A 14,131-nucleotide genomic window follows, 5' to 3' on the forward strand; every position below is an offset into this window, starting at 1 on the left:
AGAAAATGTACAGAAGGTACAAATATTATGTGGTTCTCTTCATTACCTTGGTCTGCTAATGAATAATTTAAACTTAAATACCTCCTGCATGGAGTACAGGCATCAGTGACAAGGTTGGGATCTACTGGTGGTGAGCTAGCTTCTGGGGCAGCTGTGGTCCTTCCAGCAAAGGTACTCCCGCAAGGTTGTTAGGGAGCGAGCTCCAGTGCCGTGTTTCTAAGTGTGGATAGCGTGCGACTTGGATTGGAAACTACAGGGACATTCTCCATGTGCCTGAAGCTCTTCTCTTCCTCAGGAGCTGAGGTCACAGCTTTAGGTGGTGTTGATAGAGTGGCCTGGTTGAATAACCACAGCGCATGTTATAGACAGGCTAAGCACAACAGCCATTGTGCGCTGGTGAAGGAGGAATTAAATATTTAGGGTAGAGAATGGCTGTATTGAATTGAATTGAATTGACTTTATTTCTTATATCCTTCACATACGTGGGGAGCAAAAATCTTTACGTTACGTCTCCATCTAAATGTGCAATGTGCAATCATAGTAATTTATAATAATTTATAATAAATAGACAGTCAATGTAATGTAGGGTTCACCCAAATCAGCGCGAGTTCATCAGTCTGATGGCCGGGTGGAATAAGTTGTCCCGGAACCTGTTGGTCCTGGCTTTTATGCTGCGGTACCACTTCCCGGATGGTAATAGCTGGAATAGATTGTGGTTGGGGTGACTTGGGTCCCCAGTGATCCTATGGGCCCTTTTTACACACCTGTCCTTGTAAATGTCCTGAATCATGGGAAGTTCACAACTACAGATGCGCTGGGCTGTCTGCACCACTCTCTGCAGGGTCCTGCGATTGAGGGAAGTACAGTTCCCATACTAGGCAGTGATGCAGTCAGTCAGAATGCTCTCAATTGTGCCCCTGTAGAAAGTTCTTAGGATTTGGGGGCCCACACCAAACTTCCTCAACCATCTGAGGTGAAAGAGGTGCTGTTGTGCCTTTTTCACCACACAGCTGGTGTGTACAGACCACGTGAGGACCTCAGTGATGTGGATGCCGAGGAACTTAATACTGTTTACCCTCTCAACCCCAGATCCATTGATGTCAGTATGGGTTAGCCCATCTCCATTCTTCCTGTAATCCACAACCAGCTCCTTTGTTTTTGCTACATTGAGGGAGAGGTTGTTTTCTTGACATCACTGTGTCAGAGAGATGACTACTTCCCTGTAGGCCACCTCGTTATTGTTTGAGATAAGGCCAATCAATGTAGTGTCATCAGCAAATTTAATTAGCAAATTGGAGCTGTGGGTGGCGATACAGTCATGGGTGTACAGGGAGTAAAGGAAATATGTCATAGTCATAGTCATACTTTATTGATCCCGAGGGAAATTGGTTTTCGTTACAGTTGCACCGTAAATAATTAAATAGTAATAAAACCATAAATAATTAAATAGTAATATGTAAATTATGCCAGGAAATAAGTCCAGGACCAGCCTATTGGTTCAGGGTGTCTGACCCTCCAAGGGAGGAGTTGTAAAGTTTGATGGCCACAGGCGGGAATGACTTCCTATGGCGCTCTGTGTTGCATCTCGGTGGAATGAGTCTCTGGCTGAATGTACTCCTGTGCCCAACCAGTACATTATGTAGTGGATGGGGGACATTGTCCAAGATGGCATGCAACTTGGACAGCATCCTCTTTTCAGACACCACCGTCAGAGAGTCCAGTTCCATCCCCACAACATCACTGGCCTTACGAATGAGTTTGTTGATTCTGTTGGTGTCTGCTAACCTCAGCCTGCTGCCCTGAGGCCTACTTTGTCTGAGATACTGTTGACCACCTTGAATGCTGTGGGAGTTGCAGTTACTCAGGCAAATGGAGAGCGTTCTTTCACATTTCTGTCTTGCCTGGGAGATGGTGGAAAGACTTAGGACGTCAGGAGATGAGTCACTTGCTACAGGCTACCCAGCCTCCAGGCTGCTTTTGTAGCACAGTATTTATATGGTTAAGTTTCTGGTTAACAATGATCCTTGGGATGTTGATGGCGGGGGACGTGATGGTAATGCTGATGATTATCACATGTAGATGATTAGATTCTGTTAAGACTGGTTACTATTGTGTATTTCATATTTCAGTAATGCTTGAGTAATCATCTAAGTGTGTTGTTGATTAAGCATTCTTTCATAAACCATTATACACAGTGATTTCAAAAAAAATTGGCACTTACAGTGGGATGTTGTAAGATATCCTCTGGGCATGTATGAAATCCTTTGGTTGGTGCTGAGCAATAACATGCCATATAATTCCACCATTCAAACTGTACTGTAGCAAGATGGCTTTGTCTGCAATGTTGGGGTCTGTCAGGTCAATATTGCAGCTTGCTGTACGTGACAGGCTGCCAATCTGCAGCACAAACATGATCTTGCTAAGGAGCAAAGAAAATAGTTTCTATTCAGTAATTACACCTCAAAGTTACACTTCATTCAAAGTTCAGAGAAATATTTAAACCCAAGGCATACTTAACACATTTACTCAATCTTATTGACAATATAATTTTATATGAATAGAGTTCTATAAAGTAGAAAAGATTGAAGGAATTTCTTTTGTAAAATAGTTCAGTCATTGCCTGTATTCACACATAAAATTACACCAATTTTAAAAGGTGTTTCAGTAACATTTTTAGAATAGCAGCCCAAATCAAATCCAGATCTCTATTTTAAAAAGCATGCAAAATATGCTGAAAATATTAGGACCATTGGTCCATTAGGCCTTTTGGTCCTTTGTGTCTGCTCCACCATACCATCATGGCTAATTTCTTAATTCCCCTCAACCCTTCTGCCTTCTCCCCGCAGTCTTTGACCCCCTTACTAATCAAGAACCTATCAACCTCTGCTTTAAATATTTAGCAAGTCATACATCTCTGGAAATGGAGAGATGACGTTAATGTTTCAGGCGATAAACTTTTTATCACTGAGGAGAGATGAAAGGTTCGTGAACCAAAGCATCAACACTGCATCTCCTCCCACAGATGTTGCATGTTCTGCTGAGTTTTTCCCACATTCTGCTTTCATTAGCATCTGCGAGCAATTTTGCTTCCTGGAACAGCTCTGTTCATTATAGTAGAAGGGGTCACATCAGGCCAGCCAAGGCTGTGAGTTGGAGCCAGATTACTGATTGTTTCAGGATGATCTGTCAGAGCCGGGAGCTCCAGATCCCAGGTGGTGGCGGTCACCCACAATCACTCCTTCAGTGAGTGGCTTGTCGTTAGAGTGGAAAACTCACAGTGAAATTCCAAATATCCATCTCCTACACATTTTAATACACCCTTAAGCACCGTAATACAATTTAGGACACGGAGATTCAAGACTCACTTGATCTATTGCTCTACAGCTTGACTGAGCTTCCATATGTTAAAAACAATTCTTGGATATTATGTTCACAAACCATAATGTGATTGTAGCGGAACAATCATCTTAATATCAATTTTATATTAAAACTTACTTTCCTGATTTCAACTGAACACAGTCCCCTGGACAGCCCATTTATCTGAATAACCATAAGTAGGTGTCAACATCTTGGGAACCAAAGTTAGCGGTGAAAACATCAATAATTTTAGATATGCGGATGACACCGTGCTAATTGCAAGTACGGAGGAAAAACTACAAAACTTAATTGATATAGTTGTTGAAGAAAGTGCAAAAATGGGTCTATCTATCAATTACAAAAAGACAGAATGTATGATGATATCCAAAAAGAAGAAGAATCCTATCTACAGGCTGAAAGTGAACGGGGAAGACATAAAACAAGTACAGAACTTTTGCTACTTAGGAAGCTAGGTGACATCAGATGGCAGGTGCGACATGGACATCAAAAGAATAGGGATGGCAAAAGACACCTTTACGAGAATGAAGAATATACTGACCAACAGTAAACTAGGCATGACAACCCACCTCAGAGTACTGAAATGTTACGTTTATCCAGTTATGTTATATGGCTCAGAATGTTGGACAATATCTAGTAACATGAAGAAACGAATTGAAGCAGCAGAGATGTGGTTTTTGAGGAGGATGCAAAGAATATCATGGACGAAATGAATATCTAATGAGGATGTCATGAACAGAGCAAGCACAAAAAGAGAAATAATGTATGAGATCATGAAAAGGCAACGTAACTTCATTGGACATGTGATTAGGAAAGAGGAGTTAGAATGCACGGTAATTATGGGAAAGATTGAAGGGAAGAAAGCAAGAGGAAGGCAAAGACAAATGATGATGGAGACAGCAGCCAGAGAACTGGAAATGTGTACCAATGCGTTGATCCACTTGACCCAAACAGGAGTGTGTGGGCCATGGCAGTCAAATCTCAAACTAGGCATGGCACCTGATGATGATAATGAGGTGTCAACTAATCAGGTTGTCCTTCATACGTAATTTTCACAAAAACTAATGCAATATTCTGTTTCTCAATGTTCTTTTCTTGTGCAGGAGACAGACAAGGAAGTTTCTTTTGAAATCACCATGACCACAGGGATATGTTTTCCCTTTGCATGTAGTTTTGAAAAGTTGCTTCTATATTTCACGGAAAGCCACAGAGGCTTTAACACTCCCAGCAAAGCAAAAGCTCACAGGTGTTTGTTAAAGGAAGTCTACCTGGCCCTGGTCAGATCCAGAAGTTTGGTTACAGCCTGTCTCGTCTGACAGCCATTAAAGTACAGAGACTCCCCGTGGGCATAGGGTGCTAGCTGTCCACATCCACTGCCAATCGCGCCTCCCTGAATCACCTGCCAGTTTATTTCTGTTACACGGGATGATTCAAAGTTGTCTTTGATGTAACTTGGCAGGTCATTAACTGGAACGGAACAGTCATCTCCTGCACATGGAACATAAACAGCTTTTTAGCTATAATTGAACAAATATAAAGTGATTATACCTAAAGAATGGATAAATGTATATGAATACAGTACACATCTGTGGTAATACACTTCAGTTACAAAGCAATGGAAAACGTTGCACTTTCCACACATTAGTTTTTTTTAATATACCTTTTGGAACAGTAGACATTGTGAGCAGTGACACCAAGGACTCTCCAATTCACCTTCCCCCATCCCAGTAGTCGTACTGAGATAATAATTGGTGACTAATCACAGCAATTAGTCTCCCCTGGCGAGACTGCACCAGACATAGGCATAAGCAGACATAACTCCTTATGAAAATAGATAACAATAGGAGCTGATAACTTTGAACAGCAAGTCCAAAGTTATTAGCTCCTCCAAATCATGCAAAGTTCACTACTGTACTTACCTCGTATCAAATTGCTTGCATATTTTCAAAGATATCAATATAGTTTGTTTGAGCAAAGCAATACCATCTCCTCAGAGAGCCAAGGCACTTAATGCCTGAAATAACAGATGTAATTTTTTTTTTCAATCTCCAGAGGGAGATTTGTCTAGGATGGGAGGTTAAAACATTCAAGACTCTGAAAGCACCTAAACTTCCAATTTTTGTGTGTGGATCACCCACACTCAGGAATCAGATCGGTTATTTTATAACAAAATTACTATTCTTTTGAACTATGTTTCATTTTAATGAAGACTGTCAAGCTTTTATAAACTAATTAACTCCAAGTTAATCAAGTTTTACTGATACTGTTAAACAAAGGAAAATTTAGTCCTCTAAACTCCTGGGACATAATTTAAAACTCTGGTTCTGCATGTTGAGCCCTTTATCTCTGTAACCTCCTCTGATTTTGCAGCCATCAGACCTACCTCTACAAGCAATCCCCAAATATAGGTCTTCTTAGTCATTCCCTTCTTCCATCTCTCCTATTTATGGAACCTCCTGTCTCTGATCCCTCTTCACTCCCTTTCTATTTAATCAGACCCATTCCAATCTTGCTTTCTGGATCTCCATCCCATATGTTTCAACTGCCAATATGGCTTCCAATCTTTGCCCAATTCACCAATTAATTTACTTTTTCAATCATTGCCCGTGTTTCATTCTCTCCGCTGAACTACCTCCCCGCTTCTTCTGTTCTCTTCCAAGCTCAATCCACAAACAGAAAAAAAGGAATGAACATCTGGCTCTGATATTTTCATTCTCATCAGATCAACCACCAAATCTTTAAAACAGCCAAATTCTGAGATGTGCTATTTAGTAACATTTCCTCAAAACACAGATCACCTACCTACCTTCATCCTACCTCGACACCTAGCCCTTGCTCCAAAATACTTCTTCTGCTTTGGGCTGTCTGTTTCTAACCAAGCAATCTCCTCCAGCAATGGTATCACTTTTTTTAAAATGAGTCCTCAGACTTTTATCAGATTTGAAAGATGTGAAGAAATAACGCTACATCTTCAAGTTGCACGTTTAGGAGTTATCATAATCAGGTATGCTAGGTTTTTTCCCCACTCATACCTTGATAACCTTCATCGCAGATGCAGACAGTTCCAGATCTACAGTATCCATGCCCACTGCACAGCCTGGGGCAGGCCTCGCCAATGTAGACATTGTCAATTCCCCAGCTTTGTTTCTCCGTGACGCCCTCCTTCTGAATCCATCGGAACTGAGTAGCACTGAAAACAGCAACAATGGTCAAATAGGTTTAATAAGATGTAGCTCTGGTACCAAAACTCAGGTTAGTTACTTATGGCTACTAACACTGAAACAAAAAGAAATTGTATCGGAGGCCAGAGGTGAAAGAGTTCGTGGACGGTTGTAGCTCTGGAGAAAGGGAGAGGAATTTGAATGCAAGAATAAGAATTTCAAAATCAAAGTTTTGATGGATTATGAATCAACATGCCTGACAAAAATGTGAAGGGATGGGGGACCGCTGAGTCTGAACCTGGTATGGAAGTTGGCAGTTGTACAGGTTGAGTTGTGCTCCATAGGGAATGGCTGGATGCCCTGGAGACAATTGGAACAGTTTGTCTGGGGTAAGAAAGGCATGATCAAGGGCTTCAGCTGCAGAAGGCCCGAGGCTCTGTCAGCCAGAGAGGATATGACAGCTCAGAGACAAATAACACACTAAGCTTGGATGCAATCTGGTTTAGCCTACGGCGATGGACAGGGGATGGAAGTAATCGTTAGCTTTTATCTGCTGAATGTTAATGTAGCTCTTTCTGGGTTGAATGGTAAGCAGGTATTCTCACCACCAACTGGAATGTCAAAAGTGGTGGAGAAAGCATTAAGAATATCTTGCCTAAAATTAACATTTATCTTTTAAAAGGATAAACAATAAAGTGAAAGCAAAGTGCAAAGGTAATAAAAAGTTAGTAATGCAATGGCACGAATCGACCACTCCCCTTTCTGAACTGTACCTGGATGCAACGTATTCAGGCAGTTGAATGGTGACCCTGTTCCAGCTGGAGCAGTTGACAGAAGTGTAAATACTGGCCTCATGGAACTGGAATGGCGAGCAGCCAATGTTGCTGCTCGTAGAAGGAAGACACTCTGTCTGGACAAGTGACCAGGAGTCCTTTCTGCATCAAGGATAAAGAGAGTGGCTCACTGATACTACAAACTGATTGCAAATGCATAACTTTCTGGTGATAACTGCTCACAATTGTTGTTCCCTGATGAATGTAATCATGTTCTGCAGCCACCCTGCCTCAGCGTTCAAGTATAAAACAAACAGAAGGGCAGATGAGACCAGAAATACAGGCTGGGCATATGTGTCACCAATACAAACATTCTCCTGACCACACGTAACAGTTTTGGGGAAAATATGAGCAGATGCAGGGCCAAAGAATTCTATTCAGCCTTCCCAGAAGGACATGTGTAATAGTTGGAGATAGAATTTTAATATTACATCCTTGACTCCCTGAGGGTGTGATTTCTCACTAGGAACCTGGAATATGAAATAAATTGCCATAGAAGTATTGTCATATTAATCTACAATTCTCCATTCACTAGAATAAATTGAGTAGAAAAATAATAAGCACAGGAATAAACACCCAGATGAATATAAGGTGTTGAATCGACCATTCTGACGTTGGGGAGATACATAGATTCAAAACAATTATTAATCTGCATGACTCAGAGTTATCAAAGTATTGTTATAAACTTATCATTGTGATCTGTTGCGTCTTACTGTTGGCGTCTGTTGCGTCTTACTATTCACTGATACAGAATAAAGCCAAATGCGTATTTCATGTCTAAACCACAGTACTACTGAAAGTTGCAAATCTGAAATATTGACTGTTTCCACAGATACTGCCTGACTTACAAAGACATTCTAGATTTTCATTTTATGTCTAAAAATTAGATCTCTTAATTCTCTGTATTTCAAGTGCCTGATGGCCAGAATTACAATGTGACAACCATCACATCAGGGTCATTTAATATCACTCTAGAAAATAGTCCAGCTACTTCCCCACTTGCAGTCAACTAGATACCTTCATATTTCAAATTACATCTTTTCCAGTGCAATTGAAGGGAAAATTAGACCAAATTGTCCAAGGATAAAACATTCATTGGGAATTCTGAGCAAGCCCTCAGTCTTCAGCCTCCGTTCCATTCCAGAATGACATCAATTCCATCGCCAACACCCACTGCGACCTTACAAGCCAGGTCCCAACTTCTAAATCTCACCTGCCCACCAATTTCCCCAAAGCTGCCGAAGGAGGGTCTGAAGTCAGTCTGCATTTTCATTGCTTTGGCTTTTCAGCTGGTCAATAACACATCCTCCCTAAAGTGTGAAGCTAATTTATTATATGGCGACATATATGTCATCATCATTATGTGGTGTCAAGTCAAGTCAAATTTATTTATAAAGCACATTTAAAAACAACCCATGTTGACCAAAGTGCTGTACAAACCATAACAGGTAGCTAAAATCACAAATACAAGAAACACAGATATAAACAACAAGGCACACAGCTTATAGGCACAAAATAAACAACACATGAGCCTAGGCACAAGCCAAAAATCAGCCACATCAGGAAGATTCAAACGTTAATGAATAAAGGTAAGTTTTGAGCCTGGATTTACAAGAGATCTGATGGGGAGGGGAATGCTGTTCCACAGTCTAGGGGCTACAACAGCAAAGGCGCAGTCACCCCTGAGCTTAAATTTAGATTGTGGGACAGCCAGGAGCCCCAAGTCAGCCAACCTGAGGGACCTGGAAGACTAAGGGGTCAGAAGGTCTGCGATATAGGAGGGGGCCAGCCCATTTAGGGCTTTATAAACAAACAGGAGAACCTTAAAATCAATTCTAAACTGTACTGGTAGCCAGTGGAGAGAGGCCAGGATAGAAGCAATATGGTCCCTCTTCCAGGCACCTGTCAGGAGCCTGGCTGCGGCGTTCTGGACCAGTTGCAGACGGGACAGGGACGACTGACTAATCCCAGTATACAGGGAGTTGGAGTAGTCCAAGCGGGAGGATACAAGGGTGTGGATGACTTTCTCAAGATCTTTGAAAGAAAGAAACGACTTGATTTTGGCAGTAGCACAAAGCTGGAAAAAAACCGGCTTTTACTACTGCATTAACTTGCTTGTCAAACTTAAAGGCGGAATCAAATATCACAGCAAGGTTTTTGACATGGTGTTTGACAAGGGTGAACAGGTTACCAAGACCGTTGGTAATCACTTTAACAGAGTCAGGGGGCCAAATAGGACAATTTCAGACTTGCCTCCATTCAGCTGTAGGAAGTTTTGTGCTGTCCAACACTTTATGTCCTCAGGGCAGTTCACGAGGCTGACTAGATTTGACTAGGTGTGTCGTATGACGTTGATGATGATGATCTCTGACCGTGATTGTTCTTGGCAAAATTTATCTACAGTGGGGGGTTTGCCATTGCCTTTGGGCAGTGTCTTTACAAGACAGATGACTCCAGCCATTGTCAATACACTCAGAGATTGTCTGTAAAGCATCTAGATTTCCAGCATCTGCTGAATCACTTGGGGTTTATCTAAGGCACTACATGTTTATGAAGCTTGCCACAGCTGCTCCATGAGAGTAATGGCTGCCTAGGCCCCACTGTTGTCAGCACACCATTAGGTAACACCGTACACAAAGCACTGTCACAGGAAAACAGTGTCCCCCATCAGGGACCCCCGCCACCCCAGGACACGCTCTCTTCTTGCTGCTGCCATCAGAAAGAAGGTACAGGAGCCACAGGACTGACATCAACCAGGTTCAGGCACAGTTATTACCCCTCAACCATCAGGCTCTCGAACCAAAAGGGATGACTTCACTTGCCCCATCATTGAAATGTTTCCACAATCGATAGACTCATTTAGAACATAGAAATCTACAGCACAATACAGGCCCTTCGGCCCACAATGTTGTGCCGACCATGGAACCTACTCTAGAAGCTGCCTACAATTTCCCTACCACATAGCCCTCTATTCTTCTAAGCTCCATGTACCTATCTAAGGGTCTTTTAAAAGACCCTATTGTATTCGCCTCCACTACCTTCGCTGATAATGCATTCCACGCACCCACCACTCTCTGTGTGAAAAACTTACCTCTGACATCCCTTAAAATTATGCCCCCTCGTGTTAGCCACTTCAGCCCGGGGGAAAAAGCCTCTGGCTATCCACACGATCAATGCCCCTCATCACCTTATATATCTTATTTCAAGGACTCTTCATCTCATGGTCTCAATATTTCCTGCTTATTTATTTGCTATTATTATTATTTCTTTCTTTTTGTATTTGTACAGTTTGTCATCTTTTGCACACTGCTTGAATGCCCAAGCTGCGGTCTTTCATCAATTCCATTATGGTGATTATTCTATTATGAATTTACTGAGTATGCCCGCAAGAAAATGAATCTCAGGGTTGTATACGGTGACATATATGGACTTGGATAATAAATTTACATTGAGCTTTTTATAGTGAGAGGATGAACACAAATGAAATCACTCATGCAATAAAATATATTAATCAAGATTGTAGGCTAGTAATCCCTTGCCTAAATTTTATAAGCTATAACAATGATGACACAGAAAGGGAAGATTTTTTTTTAAGGATGTGGTTAATTCCTTTATTTGTGAATCAGAGGGTGAACATAATATTGATATACTGTACTGAGTGCACCACTCAACCCAGCGCTGCACACAGTGGCCACACAATGTGGATCAAGGCTTAGCTTTATTTGCCATATACATTTACTTGCATCAGGAACTTGCTGTGGTGTGTTGGCACAACATGCAACTAAAAACAACCACCTTCAACAATTATGAGAATAAAATATTATATAAAAAATAAAGATAGAGGTTAAAGTACAGATATGGAAGAAAATGTGCTTAAATACACAAATACCAGAATGTATTCTATGCCATAGAATATAATTAAAAAGTATTTGGAATTTCTAAAAATCACAGTACAGTATAAGATTTTGTTAAGGGTACAATAGGGACTTTTTACCATGCAGGCGGCTAATTCACATAACATTCTGATGGCAAAGATACTCATCTGTTGTTCATAGGGTGCCACTTACCTCTGATCCTTACTATACTCCAACAATACGGGCTGGAAATTCCCACAGGAATCAGCTTCACAACCAACTACAATCTGAAAGACATTACAGAAGAGAAACTCCAACAAAGGTCCAATGAATTGTCCAGCTAAAAGGCAGCACATTCCTTTGTCCCTTTTTTTTAAAACAGTGGCTCTTTGATGTCACAGTGAATCAGTAGGGTGTGTTAGATTCAGTACAAAGAGACAGGATGGGAAAGATCCACGGACAAAGTAAATTCAGTGTAGTGAAGAAATTCCTTGCAGAACATGGGATATTAAGTATGAAGCAGGAGAAGGGAGAGTGAAAGAGAATATAATAATGAATAAATTACAAATTAGAATGTTACAAAATTACAGAAGAAAACGTAACATGGAGAATTGTTCACTTTTAGTTTGGAGTGTTTCTATTTAATGGTTCAATAGTTTTAGCAGGAAATCAACAGAATCCTGTACTTTAGGTCCAGGCCTTTGACACAGTGGCAAATGAAGAGTGGCTGGTCCTGAAGACAATCTGCCCTCTTCACTTGTCACCTTAAATCAGCATCCATCTGGTGCTGAAGTGCAATATTGTGACCCTTCAAAAGTCACAGCTCTAACCAGCCCCCAATAACTTACAGTCTTCTCACTGCACAAAACTAACTTCGAAGCAAACTCGGTGAAGTTGCAATGATACATAGCCACTGTAACTGTGATTACCCTTGAGTATTATGCAAAGTTTGATATAGCTAATATATGCTACACCTTGTTCGATTATTCAAGTAGTCACTTACACGTTGGCCCTGCAGCACTCCTACCGAGGAATCTGCAGGAGTCACTCCAAAGGCAGGCTTCATGCCATTTCTTGGTTAAATGCTCACTGGCTGAAACTAGCAGACAATCAACTCAAAATTATACAAACAAGACAGTTTGCTTCGTGTGGTGATTTCCTTCATATCACTTCCCAATTAACTCGCCTATCATCAATTACAAAGCATTCTACATTTGTACAAGTAAACACTCAACTAATGCTCATTCATAAATAGTGGAGGATCCAGTGGATTTCTAGTCCTTGACAGACGGGTGTCACGGGAAAGGTTAGATTGGCTGAAAATGATCAGTGTCTCATTATATGACCTTGTAGACAAGGGTATTTCACCCAGTGAACATCTGGAGGGGGAGGGAGAGGGAGTGGGGGAAGAGGAGAGAGGGAGTGGGGAAGAGGGGAGAGGGAGTGGGAGAAGAGGAGAGAGGGAGTGGGGAAGGGGAGAGGGAGTGGGGAAGGGGAGAGAGGGAGTGGGGGAAGAGGGGAGAGGGAGTGGGGGAAGAGGGGAGAGGGAGTGGGGAGGGGGAGAGGGGATGGAGAGGAGGAGATTATTAAATAACTCAAATAGAAGCTTACTCTGAATTGTAGAATATATCCTGGTGCTACAATAAGTTCCCGTGAAGCTAAGAAATTGTGCGTCTTGTCTTTCTTTTTATTAGGCCAATAGAGATGGAATGAGGGATTCCCACAGAAACCAGCTGTACGGACTGCGTTAGGGTAGAAGATCCAGTTTCCATCATGGTTAACACCTTCTGTAGGAGAAAAATACATTCCTCAGGAATGAACTTACACCATCAATCTATATTTTACAGCTTGAGAGCAAAGCTCAGGCTCAGTTACTTTTCTAGCACAAAGGAAGTCTGTGGTGTAACTTAGTTGAGGTGAATATTTATTCATGGCCGCCTGTTAGCATCTTCTCGTGAGCTAGTCTGATGGGAACAGGGAAAATCTCCTCACCATTTAAAGGAAAACCGGGTGCATTTGGTTGATTTTGTCCACCACAAAATCACTCAATGTGGAAATTGTACTTCCACGGTATTATAATGAATATTGTGAGGCAACTTGATAGAGGCGTGCAAGATGATGAGAGGCATAGATAGACTGGACAGCCAGCACCTTTAATGCAGGGCAGCAAGGAGGGTCATACTTTTAGGGTGATTGGAGGGAAGTACAAAGGGGATGATGGAGGTAGTTGCAGAGAGTGAAACACACTGCGGGGTGATGGCAGATGTAGATACATTAGGGACATTTAAGACTCCTAATTAGGTTCAAGGAACAGTACAGCACAGCGCAGGCTCTTTGGCCGACAATGTCGTGCTGACCTTTAACCTACTCCTTCACTCGTGGCCCTCCATTTTGTTTTCATTCATGAGCCTGTCTAAAAGTCTCTTAAATGTAAAAAAAATACGGTTGAAAGAGAAATGGAGGGCTGTTTAGGAGGGAGGGATTAGATTGATTTTGGAGCAGGTTAAAAGGTCAACATGGGCTGAAGGGCCTGTTCTGTGTTCTATGAATGTTATTGATGAGGGCCAATTAACATGAAGATTTATTTATCATTTTCCCCCTGCCTAGTTACAATGTTACAGAATCAGGATGTCCCACGCTCCATGGCAGGTTTGAAGAATCAGTGCAGGTTACGTTGTTGAATAGAGGATCACTACACAGGCTTCAATAGCATTAAATTTCTTGGTACACGTCAGTGATATTAAACCTGATTCTGAAAGAAATGATTGCCTGTCAGTTTGCAAGGCCACTCTTTTAAGTGGTCTCCTGTGATGAAACTGCCAGTCTGTGTTCTTAAGAAACTATGGTGTCTGATTAATGTGGCAAGGTTACATGTTATGGTCTTACAATCTTACTGTAAGCAGGTTGT

The 14,131-nt window shown here is 41.6% G+C and overlaps 1 protein-coding gene across 3 annotated transcripts in view; it reads right to left on the bottom strand.

The window, feature by feature from the left end:
• The window catches only part of reln (reelin), a 329,082-nt gene that overhangs the window by 4,550 nt on the left and 310,401 nt on the right, over nucleotides 1–14,131 (bottom strand). For all 3 annotated transcript variants that reach the window (XM_063072853.1, XM_063072851.1, XM_063072852.1), the window contains 6 exons: nucleotides 12,835–13,010; nucleotides 11,437–11,510; nucleotides 7,310–7,471; nucleotides 6,408–6,565; nucleotides 4,644–4,863; nucleotides 2,222–2,419 (listed from right to left, as the gene is read on the bottom strand). In XM_063072853.1, the coding sequence (XP_062928923.1) occupies nucleotides 2,222–2,419; nucleotides 4,644–4,863; nucleotides 6,408–6,565; nucleotides 7,310–7,471; nucleotides 11,437–11,510; nucleotides 12,835–13,010 (988 nt within the window). The remainder of the gene's footprint in view (nucleotides 1–2,221; nucleotides 2,420–4,643; nucleotides 4,864–6,407; nucleotides 6,566–7,309; nucleotides 7,472–11,436; nucleotides 11,511–12,834; nucleotides 13,011–14,131) is intronic.

Source organism: Mobula hypostoma, chromosome 20, assembly GCF_963921235.1.
Source record: "Mobula hypostoma chromosome 20, sMobHyp1.1, whole genome shotgun sequence".
NCBI lineage: Eukaryota > Metazoa > Chordata > Chondrichthyes > Myliobatiformes > Myliobatidae > Mobula > Mobula hypostoma.